The 26,210-nt window shown below is 43.0% G+C and overlaps 4 protein-coding genes across 4 annotated transcripts in view; 3 read left to right on the forward strand and 1 right to left on the reverse strand.

Moving 5' to 3' along the window:
- The window catches only part of LOC308571672 (olfactory receptor 2AP1-like), a gene marked incomplete at both ends in the record, with an annotated part of 295,033 nt that overhangs the window by 226,888 nt on the left and 41,935 nt on the right, over nucleotides 1–26,210 (reverse strand). The window lies entirely within an intron of this gene.
- LOC308570633 (olfactory receptor 6B1-like) lies at nucleotides 1,939–4,081 on the forward strand (the record flags this gene model as incomplete). Its single annotated transcript, XM_081165548.1, has 2 exons — nucleotides 1,939–1,986; nucleotides 3,091–4,081. The coding sequence occupies exon 2, from the start codon at nucleotides 3,098–3,100 to the stop codon at nucleotides 4,079–4,081; it is 984 nt and encodes a 327-aa protein (XP_081021674.1). The 5' UTR covers nucleotides 1,939–1,986; nucleotides 3,091–3,097.
- On the forward strand, nucleotides 14,497–15,459 carry LOC308570634 (olfactory receptor 6B1-like; the record flags this gene model as incomplete). Its single annotated transcript, XM_081165549.1, has 1 exon — nucleotides 14,497–15,459. One exon carries the CDS (start codon nucleotides 14,497–14,499, stop codon nucleotides 15,457–15,459), a length of 963 nt encoding a protein of 320 aa, XP_081021675.1.
- On the forward strand, nucleotides 20,009–20,998 carry LOC308570502 (olfactory receptor 6B1-like; the record flags this gene model as incomplete). The annotated part of the gene is made up of 1 exon (XM_081165402.1): nucleotides 20,009–20,998. One exon carries the CDS (start codon nucleotides 20,009–20,011, stop codon nucleotides 20,996–20,998), a length of 990 nt encoding a protein of 329 aa, XP_081021528.1.

Genomic DNA, 26,210 nt, shown 5'->3' on the forward strand with positions numbered 1-26,210 from the left:
GCTTGCACATAAGGAACATTTGAAGGGAAAATCCATCCCATTTCACCACGTGCTCCCTGCTCCCTTGTACTCCAAATTCTTGTGGTCCATTTGCACTTCCGCTTGTGTTGCACTCCATCTACATTTAAAAGATCTGTAGCAATGTTGGTGTTTATTATGCAAGCACTGTGTAACCAAAGATTGTAACAACTTAACTGCATCCATGTTTTTCTCTATTCGTAATTAAACAAATCATTTGAAGACGGCATGTATGCTGCCCTGATTTCCTCTAATAAAAGGCAAGTTTAAAAATGCATTGAGAGGGAAACCTCTGCTGGGAGTGTAGCACAAATCCCCATTAACTATTTCGTATGGCATCAAATTCTAACCTGGAATTCTATAAAGTGGTCTGTTCCAATAATGTTATTGCCAATAATTTGAGCACATCGCCTAGTGTTATAAGATCAGAGATATCACACTTTGAATCATGATGTAATTCTTTCTGCATTGGCATATTCTCATTAGGTGATTTTATGTGAGCTTACCGTGTCACATTTCAAATCTATAATTTTAAAAGGTGCACAAAAACATGCACACACTGCTTCTCTCTCACTTTAATAATGAGTTCTTTCAGTCAATTCTCCCTCCTAGATATTTTTTTTTCCTAAAATGAGTGTCCCAAAAGCTGAACAGTATCCTCTGTGGCAGAGGTGTCCAGAGACATAGCATTTTCTCAGAAAAAATATATAAATAGCCACAAGAGGTAGTCAGAGAGTGCAGCCTGGAACATCTCATTTTGTTGCTTATCACATAGATAGACATTTTGTGTAGGAAATGAAAATATACCATAAAATCCATATACTGGGTTACTGATATGCTGAGAGAGGAGGAATCTTGTTTGAAGGTACAAAGTCTCTCTCTCTCTCTCTCTCTCTCTCTCTCTCTGTGTGTGTGTGTGTGTATGTGTGAAAAAGAGAGAAGAGTAGAGAGAGTTCTAGAGGTATTACAAAATTATCACATTGGGATCTTGACCTCTCAGAACCTTTTGCAACTATTCTGTTGATTTTCAGCAAAGAAAAGAGTGCCAGTGAGAACATTTATAGAACTGTTTACATAATACAGAATAGAATCACTCTTAAGGGAGTTCTGTCTCATTATGTGAGGTCCTATTGCATGTTGTTGAAGCACAGAAGTGCTTAAGTTTTATCTAGCATTTTGCAAAGAAAAGGATATCAGGTGATAGAGCTATAAAAGTCCACTGGTTGTTATATTTGAGAGTCAGAAGGGACTTGATAGGTCAGTGGTTGGTGGCTGCTTTAAAATATGTGTTGTAATCATTATTGGTTTGCAAATAGCTACGATAAAAAATGGGTGAATCTGACCATTTCAGTTCTCACAGTTTCTCATTTTTCTTCACTCTTAAATTCTGTTCTCCACATCAATTTACACCTTTTACCAGAAATCCTGTAAAAATATATCAAAATATACAGATTTTAATATGCAATTTTGTCTCATGTTCATTTTCAGAAAGCATTTTCCTCATATGTAATGCATTTTGGTATGCCGTTTTCACTTATATAAGCATTTAAACACATATTTTACCCAAGAACATGCATTTTTGTGCACATTACTTGGCTGGTAAACTGCACTGCAAAATTCACTACAAATTTTGAAGGATGGATGTGTTTCAGATTGTGTATTATTTTGGAATCTGTCAATCATGTAAATTTGCCTTTAAATGTAAACTGAATTCAATTCTCTCTCATTCCTCACTGCTGTATCTTATAATTGCTTTGCACAGGAACTAGGTTCTTATAAGATCTCAAGACAGTTGCTATGCCTTATTTCTTTGTGCCTTGCAGTGCACTGCTCCCTCCTCCAGCTTAATATGGTAGTTAGCCAGCAATCCCAAGGCAGCATGCTATAATGGGGTCTCACTGACTTCTGGAAACAAAATATGGATGACATATTGTCAGAAAGTTCACTCCACATCTCCTCAAAGTGAAGGTAAAGTCTACAGGCATGGGGTGGGGAGACAATTATACTGCCAATAAGTTTGATTTGTGAAGTGTTCAGTTTGGTCATGATTACGTTTGAAAAGAACAGCACTGCATGAATAGCATTTTGAACATTTTGAGCCACCACCGATCCAAGGTATCGTGGATTATATTTGTATATTTCCAAATTCAGTCCTTCCATAGTTGCCAGAAAAGGGTGACAACCTCTTGTTCACATGAATGCAGTGACATGATGATATCTCACCAGATATGTTAATTTATAACTATCTTATTCCTGCTTGTGGACTTCCTAGAGGCATTTGTTTGGTCATGGAGGGAAATGGGATGCTGGCCTAGATGGGCCACTGATCCGCTGAGATTTTCATATGTTCTTACATAAGTCTCATAAATTGCAATTTACTGTCTCTGTTCCTGGAATTGGACTAAACAATAGTGCTTTTCAATAAAATGTCTAAAAGCTACACTGGTTCCAGAAGTGGAGGTGCTGAGCTGGAACATCTTTACCATGATATGTATCTACTAAAATTTGGTATCTGTATCATAAAAAATGAAATGCCCTTTCTTTCATGAAATATATGTATGTTGATGATGCACATCGTAGCTAAGCTTTAGAATTAATTGCAATGCATCTCTCCTATGATGCTAATGGAACTGGGTTAATTGTATGACCACAGGAATCACATAGGAAGATTATCTGGGCCATTCTTCTTCCTATTTTGCATTAGACATAAGCTCTAGAAAGACATGATCTCTAACAGCATGTGGCCAATGGCTCTTTAACTTTTCCATCTCTCCATTGCATAACAGACTTTTATAATAATGAGAAACAGAATTTGTCATTCTCCACATGCTAAGTATCCAGGGGTGTTAATAAAGGTTCTAATGAGCTTCCATAAGTGCACCAAAAGGAACTCATACGCAACACAACTTACCTGGCCGTTGTGGGCATCAGTTTGGAGTGGCAACCAAATGTAAACACACACAAACACACACACAGAGAGAGAGCGCGCGCAAGGGGCGAGGGGAGTTGTGAAACTGTCATTCATTCAATTTTTTCCAACTATTGGCTTTTTCCGTTTTTTATCTTTTTTAGTTATGGGATGAAGCAACTCATGGAAAAAAGAGAAAAGGATAATCAAACAACAGTGACAGAATTTATCATCCTAGGGTTCAAGTCGCTTCCTGAACTGCAGACTCTGCTCTTTATTATATTTTTAGCAATCTACATGGTGACAATGGTTGGAAACCTCCTTATAGCTGCAGTAGTCCTAGCCAATCATAATCTCCACAAGCCCATGTACTTTTTCCTGGGGAACCTGTCTGTTTTAGATACCTGCTACACCTCAACAATCCTCCCTAGAATCTTGGCTAGTATTATAAATGACTACCATAGAATTTCCTTTAGTGGGTGTTTCCTTCAGTTCTATTTCTTTGCTTTCTTGGCTGGAGCAGAAAGCTATCTTTTATCTGCAATGTCTTATGACAGGTATTTAGCAATATGCAAACCACTACATTATGTGACTCTCATGAACAATAGGTTGTGTGTTCAGTTGTCTCTAGCTTCCTGGATGACTGGCATTGTGGCTAGTGCATTTACAACATTTTTTGCTTCACAGCTGAAATTTTGTGGCCCCAATGAAATTGACCATTTCTTTTGTGATTATGAACCATTGTTAATGCTCTCCTGTAGTGAAACTCAGCATACAGAAATTGTGATGTCAGTCTTGGGATCGGCATGCACCATGCCACCAATGATGCTGACCTTCGCTTCATACGTTTGCATCATCAGCACCATTTTGCAAATCCCTTCAAACAGTGGCAGGAGTAAAGCATTTTCTACCTGCTCCTCTCATCTTATTGTGGTCACCATTTTCTATGGGACCCTAATCATAGTGTACATATTACCTAAGACTGACACACTGAGGGACCTGAACAAAGTCTTCTCTGTTTTCTACACAATCCTGACTCCCATGTTCAATCCCTTCATCTACAGCCTAAGGAACAGAGAGTTCAAGGAAGCCCTTTGGACAACCATCAACCATTTAGTGCCATTGAGTAGAACTCAGGGAATCCAGCCCCAGTAGAAAACAGTAGAACTGTTCAGTAGTGATCTGCAGCTTGCTTATCTTTTTTTCTATTAAAAAGACCAATGGAATCAGCCAAAATATATGCATGCAGCCTAATGAATGGGAATAAACAGGGGGACACTGTGCCACTCTAGACTGTAGGCAGGATATCAGATTTTAATGTTCCACAACATGCATCTCTCCCCTGTCTACAGGTAGAGACAGAAAACAGCAGCAGGGTGTTGAAGGTAGTGGACCCATATTCAACTTTCTTCTAACTTGCAGGGTTGTTGTTTGTTCGTTGAGGAACATTCAGTAACGCGTCACATCCCCAATCTGCGGGCTGATATGGTAAAGCCTACTGTACCATCTCAGTCTTTCATATTTATTATTATTATTATTTTATTTGCAGATTCATAGGCCCCCTTTAATTTTTTTTTAAATGCAGAATAATTAAAAGAGCATTACACACACAGAGAGAGAAATACTAGGGGCTACAGCCCATGGTCACTCTACCAGCCAATCCCTTTGCCAATCTTCCTCCCTGCTAACCTAGTGAACCCCCCTCCCCCAATTTACACCTGGCAAAACACCTTCCCTTTACACCTCACCAATCTCTATCCCTATCCCCTCTCCAATCCTTTTCTCTGCCCTTCACAGCTCATTACAACAATCTCCCACTTTTAAAGAGGAACTTCAGACAGCAGTTTTCTGAAGAGTCTCTCCCCTCCATTAAATCTCACTGCAACTATGATTAATAAAAAGGGAAAGCCTTCACAGAGCAGTTTTCTAAAACTCTCTTTTAAGCCCCCCCCCCGTTAAACCTTGATGCAGCCATGTTTGAGGTGAGGGAAGAGTTTTACTGAACAGTTTACTCTTTGGCAGCTGCATGAACTGCAACGTGACAGAAGCCTTACCTTTTTTATAAATATAGGGAGATATATATATATATTCAGTAGACCTTGTTCCTGTGGCCAGTGGCAGAGACAAGAATTTCCTTCCCCTCACTTTGACAAAGGACACTTGACTTCTTGGTATTCTTTTAGGAAGAGAGGAGGAAAGCAAACTCCTTACAGTTGCTCATTCACTGACCCATAATTGGGGCCATGCTGGTCTTTGCAAATTGTGTTCTTCCAAGGACTGGGGAATAAGTCTGCTTCCAAATTCTACTGCATGCTTAGATTAGGCCTCATGGATACTCTTAAACTGCAAGCTACAAGCATCATTTGCTCCAGAGAAGATACACTGGGATTAACAGAACCACCTTGGAGAACCACCTCAACAGACAATATTTCTCTACACATTGTTTTCTTTCTCATCTACATAATGGAAATAAACAATATATTGTTATTCTGAGAGGGTGTCCTTTGCAGTTTCCTGGACAAGATGACATCAGAGTTTATTTGTCGAAGTTATTGGATTATACCATCCCACCCTTCTAGATCTCCTACTTCCCTTTTCCTTTTGTTTTTTTTCAAATCATGAATCTGATGGAGTGAATACTGTTGCGTGGCTATTCCCCCCCCCCCCACAGTGGAATAAATAAAGACACCAGACACAAAGATTTAGGTTAATGGGCGAAAATGGCCACAACTTTATTGATTACAGGAAAGAAGGGTATTGGCTTTAGGCATTGGCCCCTAACCGACTATCCGGTCTAACCGGGAAGGGTTAAACACCAACAAGGGGAGCAACCCGAGATGCATATCCCTAGGCGCTCCCCGAGGGGTTACCGCTCGGGGGCGCGCTTTAGGCCCTAGCCTCCGTAGGTTTTGGACAAGGCGTCGCCCATCGGAGTCCTTTAACGAACTACCCTTCAAGCTTTGGGGGAGGTGATGGCATTCCTCCCCCCCAACCTCATTTGCATGACAATACCCCGGCCAATGCCTACCGCCACCCGAGCCGTATAAGCCGGCTCGCCGCCAATACCCTCAGACCTGTAACCAATCCCTGACACCCTGAAAAATGTCCGCCAACCAAATATCATTACCAGCATCAGATAGATGCACGCCATCCCAGCGATAGAGCAATTCCTTGTCATACCGTATGCTTGGGTGCTGTATAACCCGTCCGCCCAACGCGGACACCCTACGCGCTACCATACACTCCACGATCCTCCTTGCTTTATTCACAGCCACGGGGTTCTCAGCGTCCCGCCAACATCGCCTTTCCAGCAAAGATGACCAAATTATTACAGTGTTAGCATGGGATGCCTTCAACAATTCCAAGTCATTGATAATGTTCCACATCAGGTCCACCCCTTTCCTGTGAGCCAGGTCGTTCTCGCCCAGTTGGATGACCACGGCGCTGGGTGGGCCCTCGGCAGCAATTTTCCTGGATATGGCTGGGAAAAACTCTTCCCAGCGCATACCCCGCCTAGTAATCCATGACACTTCAACCTTGCCAGGTAGTATTAGCTCGGCGTCCCAGCCCCTGTGTTCCGCGCGCCGTTTTGCCCAATAAACGATGCTGTGGCCGATAATCCACAGTCGCACCACATCGATACCTGAAATGAGAGAATAGGAGAGCACGGTCAGGGGGAATGCCTGGAGAAGATGAGGAGCTGAAGGGCAATTACAAAGGCTTTCGGATGTAACCCCGGTACGCGTTGGATTTCCATCGGCCCATGTCCATAATCCTTTCGGCCGGTAAACCCATATGGGCGGCGGTGGTCGCCGCCCCAATGTGAAAGGAGTGCGCGGCGTACTCCTCCTGCGGAAGCCCGATGGCAGCAATCGCTTTGCGCATGACCCTCGTGAGCTGATGTTTTGAGAGGAGGGAACCGTCGGAATGTAAGAAAAAGGGGCCGTTAGATTTCGGTCTTACACACAGGTATTTTCTAGCATCCTTTACGGGGCAAGGGCCTGCCTTCTGAGTCGCGTGGAGGCGAACCAAGGCTCCCCTGCCGAACTGATCAGTCTTTGAACTACGGATTTTTAATATCACATGCGAACTGGCTACAGTTACGTCCTCCAACAATAGCCCCCTGCTGGCTGCGCGGTTTTCACATACCACCTCGCCTATGCGCAAGGCACCGAAGAATGCGAAGGAAAATGCTGCGGAGAATAGTCTGGCTTCATATCTTGACCAACAAAGGGCCCTTAGCTTCCTACGGATTTGGGTGAGAATATCTAGTGTTATGGGCCTTCTCCTGTCCCGGCTATGAGGTCTGGACCTACGCCAGCCCTCAAGCATCTTCTGCACCACGAAATGCGAACAGGGATCCACGGAGAATAAGGTTTTAGAAAAGAAGGATATCGCTGCTGAATGGATATTGAGGGTTTTGGGGGCCCGGCCTAGATCTCGAAGGTGAACCAAATACTCTATGACTTCCGACTTGGACGGCGGCCTGCCTGGCTTAAACCGCTCCTTTTTCATGCGGAAGGATGTAAAGTCTAGCCATGCCTTATTATATGATCTTAGGGTGGAAGGCGCTAGCGCAGACAATACTCCCTTTATTGCTTCTCGTTGCCAATACTCCAGAGGTGCTCCGGGAATGGTTGCGGCTGCTGCTGCGCATCCGGCGCCAATGAGCGAAAGCGTTCCATCTGGAAACGAGACAGAGCATCCGCGATGTTATTATCAATACCAGGGACGAACTTGGCTGAAGCGTGAAGGTTCAACCGCAGGCAAGAAAGGACAAAGTACCGCAAGAGGGACGCTACCCTAGGTGAATGTGACGACTGTTTATTCAAAACTGAAACGACTGCTAGATTGTCCGTCCAGAAACAGACCCTATGGTTCTTGAACTGATCCTCCCATAAGTGGATTGCCACTACAATGGGGAAGAATTCTAAGAATGTCAAGTCACGTAGTATTGGTTTCCCTTGCCAGGAGGGAGGCCAACGCTGAGCACACCACTGGCCCCTGAAGTAAACCCCAAAACCCAAAGACCCCGCTGCATCCGAATGTACCTGGAAATCTGACTGCAGGGCCAAACTATCCTGCCAAAGCGATATGCCGTTGAAACCATCCAAGAATTGCAACCAGACTAGAAGGTCTGCCTTAACTGCCTTGGAGAGGCGTACCCTGTGATGAGGTGACCGTAAGCCCGCGGACAGCTTTGCTAGGCGGCCGCAGAAGGGCCGGCCAGGGGAAACCACCCGGCAGGCAAAGTTGAGGTGCCCCAGAAGGGATTGAATTTGCCTCAGGGTGACCTTCTTCAAAGGCAGCATTTGGCCGATAAGCTCTCTTAGGGCAACCAATTTGTCAGCTGGTAAGCGCGAGGTTTGGGCTACAGTGTCAAGTTCAATACCCAGGTAAGTCATGGTCGTGACCGGACCCTCAGTTTTCTCGCTTGCCAGAGGAACCCCCAGGTCTCCTGCTGAGGACTCAAATGCCAGGAGGAGGGACCTGCACTCCTCAGCGTCACTTGCCACCAAAATAAAATCATCCAGGTAATGACCCACCCCTTGAGCACCGGTTCTAAACTTTAGGGCCCATTCCAAGAATGTGCTGAAGGTCTCGAACGCAGCGCAGGCAATAGAACAACCCATGGGCATTGCTTTGTCGATGAAGTAAGCTCCCTGGAATTTGAAGCCCAACCATCGATAGTCATCCGGGTGAACCAGGAGAAGGCGGAATGCCGACTCAATATCGCATTTTGCCAAAAAGGCGCCCTTGCCAAAACCCCGGACCAACCGCACGGCTTGATCAAAGGACGAATACTTCACCGTGCACATTTCTTGGGGAATGGCGTCATTAACTGAGGCTCCCTTGGGATACGACAGGTTATGGATCATTCTAAATTCACCGGGAGCCTTCTTTGGGACAATACCGAGCGGGGAGATGTGAAGCTCTTTGATAGGCGGTGTTGTGAATGGGCCGGCCACCCTCCCGGCTGTAATCTCCTTCTGGATCTTTTTTGTAGCAATGTCAGGTCTTTCTAGAACTGATTTCTGGTTAGGGGGGCAACCGGAATTGGGGGTGAAAGCAACCGGAATTCTAAAACCTTGTGAAAACCCTTCATCTAGTAGGCGGGCAGCTTATCTATTAGGGTACAACTTCAACAGTGCTCTCAAGGGCTGCAATTTTATCGGGGAGTACGCTAGGCTTAGGGAGACGTTAGTATCGAGCCCCAGCTGGCCCTTGTGCGGGTCCTGAAGGTCCAGCAGGGGCACCCCGATTTCCCCGGGTGAGGTGACCCCTGCCTCCTCGAAAGGGCTGCTGTCTCCCTTTGTAGCAGTTGATTGCGGGGTGGCTGCCTAAGCACTTATTGCACTCATGCAAGTACTTACAAGCTGCGCGCTGACAGGTACCCTTGTTGAAGTCCCAGCACTGTCTACGGCACTGGGCTTCCACCTTACCGGATTTCAGCTGCTCAGTGGTTTTCTTCTCGATGTTGGGCCCCACATGCTCAAACCAGCAATTGTTGTCTTTTTGGTCCCAGCGCGTTGAAGACAGTAGCGAGGCATTCCTCCGAAAGTCTTCATCATACGCCAAAGCGGCCTCATCTCCCGCCAGCTCCCGCGCCCTCCTGACGTGTGCCAGGTAGGACGCGAGGTGCATGCCTCGTTTGGGATAGCATCCCGACACTACTGCCACAAAAACTTGATACCCATTAAGCCAATTCTCAAACGTTCGCTCTACCCGGGGTGCCCTGTACCTCTTTTTCCCATAGTGCCTTCTCTTCTCCCCTTTCCCTTTTACCTGCACTGGGGGTAGCAAGGAAAACATGTCAACGTAATTGCCATTCAATATCTTATTCCTTTTCCTCTTAGAGAGGTGGTTCCCCAAAATAAAGTCAGTGGCGGAGTGGGTCAGCTGCGGGGAGAAAAGGGGCGAGCCGAGGGCTGCCCCGACCTTAAGTGGCCTTAGGAAGGCCCACCCCTGCAGCCAGCCGATTGGTTGGCGCCGCAGGGGAATCCTAACGAAGGGGAATCCCGGTTTCCCGCGAGGCTGGTGCCAGCCTCGTGGGAGAGAAGGTGGGTGGGGTCGTGAGCCCGCAACCCCACCTCCTCCTGAGGTTCGAAGTGGCATTATCTGGAACAACCTTAGCTTTGTAGAAATCCCCTTCCAGCAAATGTAGTCAGGAACAAATGGCAATGGGCTCAGATATGTATGTATGACCTCAGAGGAATTTCAGAATTCAGCCCATGGAATTGTATGAGAGAACTCATGCAGCAGATAGACTCTCCCACTGACCTCCATTCCTCAGACCATGCAGAGCAACTTCTCAATATATATCTTTCTCATTAAGGTTTACATATAATCTGTGTTGGATAAACAAAAGAAATAGATGAGAGGGGGAGCCTGGAGTTGTAGTCCATCTGATCAAACCACCTTCTCCATGAAGGGGATCCAGAGCTAGAGCATCACCAGCAAATTGCTCTACAGTGGGACCCTGGGTTACATATGCTTCAGGTTACATACGTTTCAGGTTACAGACTCCGCTAACCCAGAAATATTACCTCGGGTTAAGAACTTTGCTTCAGGATGAGAACAGAAATTGTGCAGCTGCAGCGCAGCAGCAGGAGGAGGCCCCATTAGCTAAAGTGGTGCTTCAGGTTAAGAACAGTTTCAGGTTAAGAACGGACCTCTGGAATGAATTAAGTTCTTAACCTGAGGTACCACTGTACAGTCTATTAGAAGATCCCTAGTGCTTGAGAGCCCTCCCTTTCCCTAGGCAGTTCTTTTCATTGTTGAACTGTTCTCTCCTCTGGTAGGCAGCAGAGACCAAATATTTTCAATCTACTATGGGGAGGAAGATAATTTTCATGTGGTAATGAAAGAAGAGATAAGAAAACAAGTCTGGGCTGGTTCAGAAACATACACAGAATCACATGACACACATACATATCACACATTGTGTATCCCTTCTGGTGGAGCAGCTTCTTACTAGTCTGTAACTGTGTTGCTTTAAGGGAAAAAATGGGAAGGCATTGGAAGTTGTGTTGAATTCATTGGAGAGGAATAAATGCATTCGTTCCTTCCTTCATTTAGTATAGCCGAAGTCTTTACAAAAAGATAAAATACATTAAATAGAATAAAAACAAAATAAAATACATTATACAGTTAAAATAATTATTAAAACCAGACATTCTGACTGATAGAGTGTGCTCCCCTGAAGAATTGCAATGTTGTTTAGTTGTTTAGTCGTGTCCGACTCTTCATGACCCCATGGACCAGAGCACGCCAGGCACTCCTGTCTTCCACTGCCTCCCGCAGTTTGGTCAGACTCATGTTTGTAGCTTTGAGAACACTGTCCAACCATCTCATCCTCTGTCGTCCCCTTCTTCTTGTGCCCTCCATCTTTCCCAACATCAGGGTCTTTTCCAGGAAGTCTTCTCTTCTCATGAGGTGGCCAAAGTATTGGAGCCTCAGCTTCACGATCTGTCCTTCTAGTGATCACTCGGGGCTGATTTCCTTAAGAATGGATACGTTTGATCTTCTTGCAGTCCATGGGACTCTTGAGTCTCCTCCAGCACCATAATTCAAAAGCATCAATTCTTCGGCGATCCAGCTCTCACTTCCATACATCACTACTGGGAAAACTCACTTCCATACATCACTACTGGGTATTGAAGAATTGCAATACCCCCCTTTAAAAACACCCAAGCCAGTGTCCATCACTACTGCCTCTTGAATCTTAATTCTACACTGTGTGAAATGTTGTTTTTCTCGTTGCTCTTCTTCTTGTTATTTAGTAGCAGTAATTAGATTTCTTAACCAGCCCCACACCATAAGGTCCCAAGACTAGTTACAACAATATAAAAATGTCAAGAGTTTAAACTTGTGTGCTGAGTCTATTGCCATCAATTCTACTATGTGACCTCATGAACTAGGTTGGGGTTTATTTTAGCTCTCATTAAGACTTCCAACTTTTATTCTTTTTACCCACTGACATGTTTTCATTGGAGAATTGCATGTGTCTTATCTATAATACTTCATTCCAATCTATAGAGGGGAAGAGGCAAGGAAGCTTTGCTACCATTTTAAGAAGAAAGATGTTCATTCCATCACAAGCTCCCCTTTGTCCTTATATTGCATGCCCAGCTGCATAGTCCCCCACCGCCACCTGGCACACCTGACTCCTGGGGGGGGGGGGAATGAATGGACACAACAATTGTCTAGGATTTAAAATGGCCACAACTTTATTGATTTCAGATGTAAAAAGCCTTGGCACAGGCATTGGGCATATATCCCACTCAGCCACCTGTTGGGGAACTGAGGGATGACAGGGTCTATTTGAGGGTGGGTCAATTTCAAAATGCAGGTTTACGCAGATGGCCTCCCAAATGCTGAGGGAAGCTCTATGGCTCACTGGGCATAAGCAACTGGCTCTTTGGACAGAGACTTCCCTACAAACCCCTCTAACCAGTTACCCTGTTATCGCCCCCACAGAAACCGGGGAGGGGGGTGAATCACCACTCCACCACCCCACAATTGGATGAAAACTATAGGATTCTGCCCAAGGCCTAAAACACCAACTTGTGACTAGTGCTGAAGGGAAGGTGAAACTTGCAGCGCAGGGAAAATTCCTTCCTGGCCCCAAATACAGTGACTGTCATAAAACCACAGCAAAGCCCTCCTAGCTGTAAGAAAAAAATGGTTAAAGCAGCAAGAATTAATATGAGGAGGGAAAGGGTGGGTGACATGCCTGACCGACTGGATGAAGAGCACTGTGTCGGCTGGGATATATATCTGCGGGGCAGACCTGAGTGAAGCCTGCCCAACTCAGGTCTGCTCACCAAACCATGTCCCCCCAGGCCACCGCAGATTGGCCCAATTTGAAAACTGGGTTTGGTGGGAACCCGTGAGCCTTTGTGGTGGCTGAGGAGAATGTGCACAGCGTCCACTGTGCGGTGTGCCCACATCGGAAGTGCCACATCGGCTGCAAACTTCACTCACCAGCAAAGCTCATTATCCAAAACAAGTGTTTGCTAAAGACTTAACCTGGAACTCCCTGTGGCAGTTTTGCCCAGAGAATTAACATCATCTCAGAGGAAAAAATAAAGAACTGCAAGATGTAGTTAGAAAATATAAGCTAGAATGTCTTGTACAGACTTTTATTATAGCCACGTTTTGTTTGAGGAAAGAAATGGAAAAGTACCATAGTATCTATATCTAGGTGTCCTGCTACTTTGAAAGAAGAGGTCAAAGAGGGAGAGCATGTTTGGAGTTACAAAGGTCTGTGTGTGTTAGAGTGAAACAAGGGGGCAGTTCTATGGAGATTACAAAATCATCAGATGGAGTGATGATGTCTGTCAGGACCTGCTGCAAATATTCTACTGATTTTATAGCACGGTGATGGAGCTCTGGCGATATTATTAGCAGGAATGAAAAGGAGGAGATCCTTTATGGAACTAAAATAATTGAAAATATGTTCTAAGGGAATGGGACATTGGGTAAACCAGTTGAAATAAAGAACCTGTGATAGTCCTCTGTCAGTCATGTCAATTAATTAGAACTAGCATTGGCTATAAATCATGTATGCAGACTTTCCAATATTCAGTCCCCAAGTAATAGGATTTCAAGTGATACAGCAGAGAAAGGTTGTCTTCCTGAGGTCCTCAAGAGCTCAAGTCCTCAGTCAGAATGGACTGGGCTGATCAGTGCTCTAAAGCAACTTGTTATTAGTTTTCTTGTGATGTAATATGTTTTAGGTGTCCAAGGCTGTGATCTGGAATATGTCAAAGCTTTCTCATCTTATGCTTGTTTGGTTTTGCACATTAACTAGTCTCATGAAACTTGTGGTAGTTGCTGATATTTCTTGGGGTTTATTTGAACCTTACATAGCAAATGAACAAAGACATATTGTCAGGAGGCTCAGTTCTCACCTCCCTGAAATAAAGGTAAACATTTCTATATATTAATGGTCAAAGATGTTGCCAAGATCTGTAATCTGCCAAATATTCATTTCAGTTTTCAGTTTTCAGTGTGAACATGGCAGGATTGCAGGAATTGTAGGTTGGGGAGCTGATAGTCAAATATTCCCCAAGCTGCTAGGAACTACATCTGTACTATGAACTTTGACTTGATTTGTGACACTCTTGCAAAAAGCTTCACCACAACTGCCTTACTTGGGTGTATTAACATAACCAAATGCTATCATGTATTTTCATATATGCTAATTCTTCCCCCATTTTTTTAAAAAACACAAAGATAAAACAACTACATGCAATCAGAGAATAGTCTACAACAATTCTGACAATTCTCTCTCTCTCTCTCTCTTTCTTCCTCCCTCCCTCCCTCTGTATTTTTCTGTGTCAAGGTTTTATGTTAAAATTCAGCTCATCTGATTCTGAAAATAAACTGAACAGAACCCTTGACAGTCAAATGAATGTGAATTAAAATTTTGGACTACTTAAGCATTTTAACAAAGTATTTTGCAGGTAGGAAAATTATATATTTATAAAAAGGCAGCACTCATATAATATTGGCAATTGTGGTTTCTGTTTCAATAATTATTTAGTTGGTGGATGGAATAATTCATGGCAAAAGAAGAAATAGTAAATAAAACTGTGGTGACAGAATTTATCCTCTTAGGATTCAAGGCGCTTCCTGAATGGCAGGCTCTCCTCCTTGTTATATTTTTAGCAATCTACATAGTGACAATGTTTGGAAATATCCTTATAACTGCAATGGTCCTAACCAATAATCATCTTCACAAGCCTATGTACTTTTTCCTGGTAAATTTGTCTGTTTTAGAGATCTGCTACATCTCAACAATCCTCCCTAGATTCTTGGTAAGTTTTATGAGTGACTATCATGGGATTTCTTTTAGTGGGTGTTTCCTCCAGTTCTATTTCTTTGGTTCTTTTGCTTGCACTGAGTGTTATCTCTTATCAGTGATGTCTTATGACAGATATGTAGCAATATGTAAACCACTGCATTATGTGGCTATCATGAAGAGTAAGTTATGTGTTCAACTATCCTTTGCTCCTTGGATACTCGGTGCTGTGCTTACTGCATTTACAACCTTCCTTGTATCTCAGCTGAAATTTTGTGGCCCCAACGTAATTGACCATTTCTTTTGTGATTACACACCATTGTTAACGCTCTCCTGTAGTGAAACCCAACAGGCAGAAGCACTGATGTCCGTCTTGGGATCAGCATGCATCATGCCACCTTTGATCCTGACCTTTACTTCCTACATTTGCATAATCTGTACCATTTTGAAAATCCCTTCAAACAGTGGCAAGAAGAAAGCATTTTCTACCTGCTCCTCTCATCTTATTGTAGTCACCATTTTCTTTGGGACCCTAACTATGGTGTACATGTTACCAAACACTGACGCACTGAGGGATCTGAATAAAATCTTTGCTGTTTTCTATACCATCCTGATTCCCATGTTCAATCCCTTCATCTACAGCCTGAGGAACAGAGAGTTTAAGGACACTGTTAGAGAAGTCTTCAGCAAACTTGTACCTATGAGAAGAATTCAAGGAATCTAAATGCAGTAGAACGAAATGCTTCTAGAAACACTTTTGCATATGTAATTTGTGACTTGTAATTTAAATGAAGGTGGCAATATAATTACAGAAACAAATGCAATTGATTTTTTTTTAAAAAAAGAATGTCCGCATATTAGCATAGAATCATAGAGTTGGAAGGGACCACAAGAGTCAGATACTCCAATCCCTTGCAATGCAGGAATCTTATGCCCAGCCTGGGGCTTGAACTCATGACCTGAGATTGAGAGTTTCAAGCCGTACCAGCTGAGCTATATGACACTTAGAAGGGTGGAAGGATTTTTAAAAAGTAGTAGCATTGTACCCTTATAAAACATATGCAAAAAACACTCAGTGCCCCATAAAATTCTATGCAGAATGGCTGCATTTGCTCATTCGACTCCATAGCAGAGATATTCACATATTTAGCAATCTTTTGTAGAGAGATGTTGATGGACACAATTTCACTTTCAGATGGCTCTTTGCATGCAATAGCTGAAATCAGCTTCGAGTATTGCATTTGAATTATCAGGTTCCCTGCATATATTTCATTAGATTTTGATGCAGTTGACTGCTGGCACAGCAAAACTGAAGAGAATGAACTGTAGGAAGAAGGAGAGGGTTAATACCACCACTGTCACAGAAATTTAATCCCCTGGGGTTTCAGGCTCTGACTGAAAGGCAGACGCCCTCCCACCAGATGTTTTGGAAGCCTGCATGGCTACAGAGCCTAGAAACCATTAGCATGTGGAATCCTTGGGCAGCTTCCAGTGTCCCCATCATTTAAAACAATAAATCTTAACTAAAAGCTGGAGGGTTTGATTAATTAATTCAAAGTGTTGGTGCTGACCTTTAAAGCCCTAAACGGCCTTGGTCCAATATACCTGAAGGAGCATCTCCACCTCCATCATTCTAACCGGACACTGAGGTCCAGCGCTGAGGGCCTTCTGGCGGCTCCCTCAGTGCGAGAAGCCAAGTTACAGGGAACCAGGCAAAGGGCCTTCTTGGTAGTGGTGCCTGCCCTGTGGAACGCCCTCCCACCAGATGTCAAAGAGAACAACAACTACCAGACTTTTAGAAGATATCTGAAGGCAGCCCTGTTTAGAGAAGATTTTAATGTTTGATGGACTACTGCATTTTATTATTTTGTTGGAAGCTGCCCAGAGTGGCTGAGGTAACCCAGCCAGATGGGCAGGGTATAAATAATAAATTATTATTATTGTTTTTTTGGTTGTTGTTGTTGTTATTCTGCCGCCATCATCTCCATCTTGTTACAAGCAGTTCAAGTAATTAACTGATGAATGAGCCAGGGTCTTGACCCTCAAAGTATGTGTGAGGGAATAAGGTGTGGAAGGGGCATGAAACTATGTACCTCAGGCACATTGTCAACATCACCATTCCTGCTGATTCTACCTTGGCCATCCCATGTTGAACAGGAAATTCTGAAGAGAGATTCTTCAAGCATTTGGGTGAACACACTAAGAGCAGCAAAGAGCACTATCTGCACAGGGTTCTCTTCAGAGGATTGCATGAATACTACTACTACTACTACTACTACTACTACTACTACTACTAAATTTTATTATTTATACCCTGCCCTCCCCGGCCAAGGCTTGGCTCAGGGTGGCTAACACCAAATATATAATACATTAATAACACAAAATCAAACAATTGATTAAAATACAGCTTAAAATCACAGTAAAATCAGAATAAAATTAAGTGGCCAACCCACGAATCACAGCCATGAAGGTAAGAATATTAAATATTTGCCAGGCCCAGTCACCTGTGCTGGTCCCATATGGGCCAGTGGAAAGGGCCAAGAGGGCCACTTACATACAGGGTTTCATGGAAAGAAGGGGGTCAGACAGGGCCCGGACCAAAGGCCTGGCAGAACAGCTCCATCTTGCAGGCCCTGCGGAAAGATGTCAAATCCCCTTTCAACTCAATGCATGGAGATTGTGGTGGACTCATTGCGGACATTGCTGGCATGCACAGTCCTGTGAACCCATGACAGTTTATTCCCCCATTGGCCAGGCCAAGATCAGATCCCAGTTTGCTTGCCTGAATACCCCAAGCTTCTCAGAGCCCAGAGAACCCGGGGGCAAATGAGATCCCAAGTACCTGAAGCCATACTTCACTAGATTCCAGTTACTGCCTTGGAAGGATGCTTCTAAGGCATCCCATATCAGCAATGCTAGAAGATTCCCTGTCTAAGTTAGAGTGGAAGGCTGAATTGACTCAACCCTAGAGAGCAGAAATGCCTGGAAATTCAGGCTCATGTGGCCACTTTGTAACAAGTGCATGCCCCAAAGCCCAAAGAATCTCTATGACTTCTAATTGAAGACCTCCTTGCAAGTCAAAGAATCAATAGCAGAATTAAGTGCTTGCAGCTACTACTGAGTATGGTCTGAGAAATCAGTTTATATAAGCCCTCAATTCACATGTCATAGCTGCTAGAAAAGTGTAGGTATTTTAGTTTCCATAAGCTGGTAGCCTGATCTTCCCTATCTCTTGGCAGATCTCCTATTTGCCAGAAGCTCTGTTTGCCAGGAAATAAACTTAATTTTGGACAGCTTTATTGTGCTTTGACCTTGGCTTCACCTAGATCCTTTTTTTTTGGACTCAGCTTCTTCTGGACAGGTGATTTGAATCCCAGCCTGTGGTTGACCTTGTTGTATGGAATTGCTCCAATGAATGTTCAAGAACCTGATATTTAAACTTGTTGGAACAGGGCACTCTGTGTTCTTTTAGGGGCTGCACATTGCTGTAGTAGTTAGTACGGTGGCCAGATGATATTACAATAGTTCCAAGAAAGGAGGTGCTCAATGAAGGTAGTCTCTCAAGAGAGCTGATGGGACTGGCCCTGCTTTCTATCTCTCCCTTTGTGTTAGCTATATTATTTTAAGGGTTTTTTTCTGCCACATTTCCTGTAATTTTTTGTGGAGGAAGTGTTCATTTTTGTAATTTGATGTCTAACTGCCTGCAAAGCAAGAATCTTTCACCCAATGTGAGGCTTGAACCCACAGCTCTGAGATTAAGAGTTTTAGGCTCTACTGACTGAGCTATCCCTTCTCAATAGTTTGTACACTATCTTTCTCATTAAGGTTTGCATGTAATTAATGTTGGATAAACAAAAGATATTCAGATATGGAGTGGGTTATAGAATCAAAGAGGCTGACCAAGCCGAGCACCTGCTCAGTTAAAGAATTCACATCTCGAGCATTCCCAGCAGATGCTGCAGTCTTTCAAATTGACATTTTCTCTTTGGGGAATTTCATGTGTGTTTAACATAATGCTTATTTCCATTCTACAGAGTGGAGGAGGGAGGGAGGTGGAGGCCATAAATTCATCCCACTGAAAGGTCCCCTTTGCCCTTTTGTTATGTAAAATCAGCATCGGCTTGGAACTCCCTGTGGCTGAATTGCCCAGAGAACTTACCTTGTGTTAGAGAAAATATAAAACATTGCATGATGTAATCAAACTAAATAGACCGGAATACTGTGCACAAACCTGTATTGTAGTCAGATGTTTTGTTTGAGGAAATGGAGAAGTACCATAGAATCTATATCCAGCTATTCTGATATTTTGAAAGCAGAGGTCAAGGCAGTGATTGGGAGAGCATGTTTCAAGGTAAAAAGGTCTCTGCGAATGAATGCAAAAGATGGGAGTAGTTTCAGGTGTGTGTGTGTGTCATAATCAGATGGAGTGTTGACCTCTCTCAGGACCTGCTGCACATTTTGTATTGATTTCGTAGCACAATGATGGGTCTAGCAGGAGTGATGGTGAGGAGATATTTTATGGAAATGGTTAGATAAATATGTTCTGTGGGTCCTCATTCACTATGAGGCAAGGGATATAGGGCTGCATCCAACTGCGTTCGACTCAGAGTATGCTCATTGTAATTAAGGATTTGACTTACTCATGGCCTTATGTTTGTGTATCAACATAATCAGTCTCTCATACATCTATGTGGTTCTCTGTGGCTCTTAAGATTTTAGATTCAGATCATTTATATCTGGGAATAGACAGGGGGATGGGAGGAGGAATTATTTCCAGTAAGATGATATGAATTAGTAATATCAACCCAAAATGATGTTTTCAGGAGCTCTTCACAGTCCTTTGGCTAAAATAAAATGGAGATTATATAGGGTGTTGGCCTTCTAATGTCATCAGATGTAAGTGCTAGAAAGAAGTGAATTCAGCAACACAAAATATATTCTGAGTGATAGAATATATTTTCTGCCAGTGGCAGTTTATGTTTCCCAACTCTTCTGACATATGCTTTGATTTTGTTCAACATCATCATTCATTTTACGTTATCTTAGTCTCCATATTTTTTAAAAGGAATTATTAATCCAAGCTACAGAGATAGAATATTTATAATAATTTGATTAGTTTTCATAGCTACATCACTAAGAAGTTATACACCATGTGACTTATCTAGAGGGTGTTGGGTGATAGATAGATATATTCTATTCATGGAGTTAAGCAGATGGCACTCACAAAATGTTTATATCTGTGCTTTCTGTTCCAGCACTTATTTAGTCTCAGAATGGAACAATTTGTGACAAAAAAGGAAAGGGATAATGAAACAGTGGTCACAGAATTTATCCTCCTAGGATTCAAGACACTTCCTGAACTGCAGACTCCACTCTTTGTTATATTTTTAGCAATCTACATGGTAACAGTTGCTGGAAACATTCTTATAGCAACAGCAGTCCTCGCTGATCATCATCTTCACAAGCCCATGTACTTCTTCCTGGGGAACCTGTCTATTTTAGAGATCTGCTACACCTCAACAACCCTTCCAAAACTTTTGGCTAGCTTGTTGAGTGACTATTATGGGATTTCTTTTAGTGGGTGTTTCCTCCAGTTCTATTTCTTTGGCTGTTTTGCTTGCACTGAGTGTTACCTCTTATCTGTGATGTCATATGACAGGTATGTAGCCATATGTAAACCATTACATTATGTAACCCTCATGAACAGAAGACTATGTGTTCAGTTATCAGTTGCTCCTTGGATTATTGGGGCTGTACTTACTGCAATTACGGCATTCTGTGCATCACATCTGAATTTTTGTGGCCCCAATGAAATTGACCATTTCTTTTGTGATTATACACCATTGCTAATGCTCTCCTGTGGTGAAACCAAGCAGGCAGAAATGTTGATGACAGTGGTGGGATTCACAGGCATCATGCCACCATTGATACTGACCTTGACCTCCTATGCTTGCATTATCAACACCATTTTGAAAATCCCTTCAAACAGTGGCAGGAAGAAAGCTTTTTCTACTTGCTCCTCTCATCTTATTGTGGTCACCATTTTCTATGGTACCCTTATCATAGTGTACATGTTACCAAACACCGACACACTGAGGGATCTGAACAAAATCTTTTCTCTTTGCTACACCATCCTGACTCCCATGTTCAATCCCTTCATCTACAGCCTGAGGAACAGAGACTTCAAGCAAGCGCTCACAAAAGCCTTCAGCAAATTTGTGTCTGAGAGAACAATGGAAGGCAACCAAATGCAGCAAAACTAAATGCTTCTGTAACTGAGGAGACAAACTGAAAACAATAGAAGCACTTTGGAGTAAGTGATTTGCGACTTGCATTTTTAAAAATCTACCAGTGAAATTAGTGAAACTAACAACACTGATTGCTTTTTAAAAAGATGCAGAGCATATACATGTATAATGTCACTCAGAAGAGTGGAGAGATTTCCAAAACCTAGTATTCCACCCTTTGTAGTCTGTTGGGACTACAGAACTAAATAAAATGAACCATAGGAAGGAGAAATGGGGTTAATCCAACAACTGTGACAGAAATTTAACCTCCTTGGGTTTAAGGCTCCGCCTGAAATGCAAGGTTTAGATTTTGTTGTGATTCTGGAAGCCTTCATACCAAACAATGGCAAGGCACCATTAACACGTGTCATCTTCTGACAACTGTTGAATTCCTCATGCCAGACAGGTCCCACAACTTTTGACTGTCTGGGGCTGCAGATTATATCTCCCCACCCTGCCATGAACTGGCATTGAATTATCTTACAATGACCCATCATATTGTTCCATGGGGGGGGGGGAATGCGCCGTTAAAGGGTGCCCTAACTAGAGATGTATCAGTCTGTTTTCATCCTGTGTCAGTTTTGCATGTGCTCATTCATAAATCTGATCCAGCATGCCACCATTTATTAGTTTGTTTACAAATCCATATATTATTTATTGCTGGTACTCAAGAATTTGTCAATTGGCCATTCTTGAAAAGATAGCTCAGAAATCGGGTCCTCCCTTAAAGAGGGCACATATTGCAGTGGGACCTTGAAAACCGACACCCTGTGTTGTGGGTGGGTATGATTGCTCAGCCACAACATCTGATTGGTAGGTCCCTCATAGCTGGGTGCAATCTGGCCAATGGGACGCAGTCCAAACAGTTCGAGGGACCTATTTATACCCATGCACGTGACCCAGAGCTTCCTCTTTCGGCGTGTGCATTCGAAACACCCACCCACCTCTCCCTACTTTTAGGGCTTTGCACTTGACCTTGCTATGCCGTCATGTGTTGTCTGTCTCTGGGACAGGGGCATGGCAGGAATTTCCCCCACTTGGCTGATTGGCTGTTGCCATTTGGGTTTCGCCTACTGCGTAGCAAATCATCACAACTTGTAAGGTTGCGGCTAGGCCCTGGTTCAGGTGATAGGGATGGGAGAACACTCTCACCATCCCTATGTGAAGGATATTCCGTTAAAGGAATCCAAGGACTTGATGGTTTGGTCAAACCCTGAGAGGGGGTTGTGCCCGTGCCTGAGTCCAGGGGGACATTTGGGTGGCGGAGTTAGCCCGTTCCCAGCTTTCCTCTTCTCCAGATGTTCCCTCTTGGCTGACCTATGCTGGAACTCTGGGTCAGCGATGCCTGGATGGCAGGGAGCTAGTCGAACCAGAGTCTATGCAACCAGTCACTTTCTGTAATCAATAAAGTTGTGGCCTAAATTCTGCCAAAAACCAAAACCAACATTTGAGTAAAGTTTTTTTAGTGGGGAGGTTTCTGCGTCTGAACACGCAAACTAAAATATCTAAAAGGCAGAGCTTGAAGGACTCCCCAGCCCTATTTTGTGTCTTGATTTCATTTCTTGTAAAAATAATGAGGAACATGGTCACTCAGTGCCATCATTGTATGCAAATGTCTGGCTCTTTTAAGACTACATAAAATATTTATTATTAATAATGATGGAACTAACAGGTGAAGTATATTTTTATTTTTTATAAACCTTTATTATTTGTAAAGGGGATCCTTGTATGAATTAGTACTTGATTATCTATTTGGAACCACAATACATCTTTGTACTTTTGTCGTTCCAGGCTCTGATGCTTTATGGTTTAAATTTCTTATTCTTTATCTTCTTACTTGTTGTTGTGTTTGCAATTCTTTTGTTCACAGATCAATACAATATTTTAAAAGATAGAAGGAAAATAATCCTCTGTGCAGCAAAGGGCACTGACTTTACAGGGTTCCCAGTTGCAGTGAATACTCTCTTTCAGATCTTTTGCCTCAATGAGTGAAGACTGGGGTGGAGCCAATGAGGACATAGCTGGCAAATGCAGTCCTGTGACACCACCACAATTTATTCGCCCATCTCTATGGGAAGATTGGCATGAAAATTCATTTGCCTAAATTATTGCAGCATATAATCACACTCTTCAGGGTCTTCTGTTCAAAACATTTTTTATTATTTTAGATCAGGAATGCCAACTTGATGAAAAAAAAATGGGGGAGGTAGGTAAGCCCTGCCCTGCATAATCAATCACATGATACAGTCATGCTCACCATTTGAATGGCAATGGCCATCAATTTGGGAGGGGCTGCCCCTCATATATTTTATTGGGGGGGGGGTGAAGGCCCCTCAGCCCCTTGGAGTTGGCTCCTATGTTTGAGATAAAGCACCCAACAGAGGAGATGCTGCTATTTGGCACAACCTTAGACTTGCAGCAAATGGGGGGGGGGTGAGGGGAATTCATAGGGTTGGAGCCTTAATGTGTGCACCCTTAGCCTCAGAGGAATTTCAGGTGTCAACCTGATATCTGAGAACTCATACAATAGATAAACTCACCCACCCAGCTTCATTCCCCATCCCTAGCAGAGTGCCTTCTCAAGAAGAAGAAGAAGAAGAAGAAGAAGAAGAAGAAGAAGAAGAAGAAGAGGAGGAGGAGGAGGAGGAGTTTGGATTTGATATCCTGCTTTATCACTACCCAAAGGAGTCTCAAAGCAGCTAACATTCTCCTTTCCCTTCCTCCCCCATAACAAACACTCTGTGAGGTGAGTGGGGCTGAGAGACTTCAAAGAAGTGTGACTGGCCCAAGGTCACCCAGCAGCTGCATGTGGAGGAGCGGAGACACAAACCCGGTTCACCAGATTATGAGTCTACCGCTCTTAACCTGGCTCTCGCCAGTAGATAATAGATGGCACACTAGTTTTCCCATTAAGATTTACATGTACTGTAATTAGTGTTGGATAAAAAAGAGAGAGATACTCTGAAATGCAGGGATCATGGAATGAGAGAGTTGTAGGAGACCTTTGGACCTGCCAGTCCAAGTGATGGCTCAGTGAAGGAAATTCAGAGCTACAAAATTATGGGCTGTTTCAGGAAACACATACATCACTATTGTGATTGTTGTTGTCCAAAGGAGGGTACAGCTCTTCCAGGGGGGGGGGGAGTGTGTGATTCCATGGAAGGGCATCAAATAACTCATACAACAGATAGACTCCCAGCTCCATTCCGCACTCCTTTGCAGAGCAACTTCTCCAGAGATGTCACACTAGATTTCTCTTTAGGATTTAGATATAACCAGTGTTGGATTCTCAGAGTCTGAAAGGTGCATTTTGTGGCTTGTGAATGCAGCAGAAATAATTTAGACAGACACCAGTGTTGGGTGGAAATCAGGCCAGATTTCTGGGGAGGAATCATGGCTCATTAGCATTAGACATCTCCTCTTGAGACTCCATTGACAAACATAATTAGGTGGTGATTAATGATAACCATTAGCTATCATATTATCTCTGAGGAACAGAGATAACAGGGATTAACTTCCAGTGCTGCGGAAAGGCTTCTCTCTCACTTTGGGACTGAGAAACCTTTAAAGAAGCTGTTTGGGTGAGTGACTGGGAAGAGGAAGAACTGCAATCTTGTCCAAACCCCACTTAATTGCCCTAGGAGGGTCAGTCCTTGGGCAAAGATTGACTAAACCTCCCTTTCTTCAACTGCTTCTGAAACTGCTATAAATTATGACCGAAGTTTTCTGTCTGCTGGTTAAACGGCTCATCTGAAATAAGTCCTGGCTGCTGGACTTAAGAGGAGATGACACTAGAGGGCTGAAAAGAAAATAGAACAAAAAGCATTATTTATTTTTTTTATAAATTTTTTATTGCGTTTCTTTTCATAGGTTCACAGGTTCAGTTACAAAGCATAAAACAAGAAACATTTTTTTTAAAAGTATAGAAAAAAAAGAAAAAAGAAATATATTTCAAATCATCTTTCAATAAGTTAATTTTCATTGGACCTCCCCACATTCTCCCAACATTGCATTCCTTAATCTAACAATGTCAGCAATTTATTACCTTATTTCACCGCCTATTGTACCTTTGAATTTATTATGTTACCAATTTCAAAAGTTTGTAATTTAGTTTTAATACCTTTACAATAAACATAATATATTTGTTTCAAATTTGTCTCCTTTTTTGTCATACTCTGGTTTCACCTCAGATCGTATAAATCTTTCGCCTTTTACAAAAAGCATTATTTAAATATACGTACCTACGAAAGTTTCTAAACAGCTAAGAGAATCTCTGAGTTGTTTTGATTTTATTTCACTTTATTTTTGATCCTCCACCTCACTGGTGAATCTGCTGATTGTAATGTGAAACTACATGGCCGTGCTGCTGTGGGAGAAGAATGCTAGGAAAGTACTTTTGATAAGCAAGGACTGTGTGGATCTCAAAGAAAGCACTCAGTATGGTGAAAATACTGAAACCACTGACTGCAGAGATGCAAAAAATGGTGAATAAAAATGTACTGGACAAGCTGAGGCTGGAGAAGTTACAGAGTATCTGGGAAAAAATACTGATTGAGGATTTCCACTAGAGAATGGAATGGTAAAGCAATAGATAATGAAATTGAGAGGACCTCCACAATGTTTCCTGGAGGAGTGAAACAACCCAATGGTGGAGTTATGATGTTGGAGAAGGGGAAGGAAACCATGGATGGAGACACTAAGAAATATGCTGAGCTGGCAGAAATAGAGTTGAGAAAGAAAGGACTCTGAGTATATTTTGGATTGAACAAGTCAGAGCTTGTTATTATGGAGGTCCCATTATGAATTCTGATTGTGCTGTGCCTGCTGGCAAAATGCCTCATCAAAGGCAATAGCTACAGCACCCCCAGCCAGTACCTGAGCCTTGAGAAAAACACCCATGTGGTTGTTGAGGTGCCAGTAGTCTCGTTTGGAGTAGGCCACCTGGAAAATGCTCTGGAACACCTGATAACCCCGCACCCAGTTATCAGAGGATCTCCTGACATGCTTCTTGAGGCTATGTCACCAAGAGAACTTGCCCTTGTCTCGTAACACCATGACCCCCCCCCCCGAAGCCGGAACCTTAGAAGAGTGAAAGCATCCACAAAATTGCTATCAAGGGTACACTTATGCACCTTGCAGGAAAGATGCAAGCTAGAGAGGTCACAGGCATCTTCCACAAATAATTTTT

Source organism: Podarcis bocagei (genome assembly GCF_964188305.1).
Source record: "Podarcis bocagei genome assembly, chromosome: 13".
In the NCBI taxonomy this organism is placed as follows: Eukaryota; Metazoa; Chordata; class Lepidosauria; order Squamata; family Lacertidae; genus Podarcis; species Podarcis bocagei.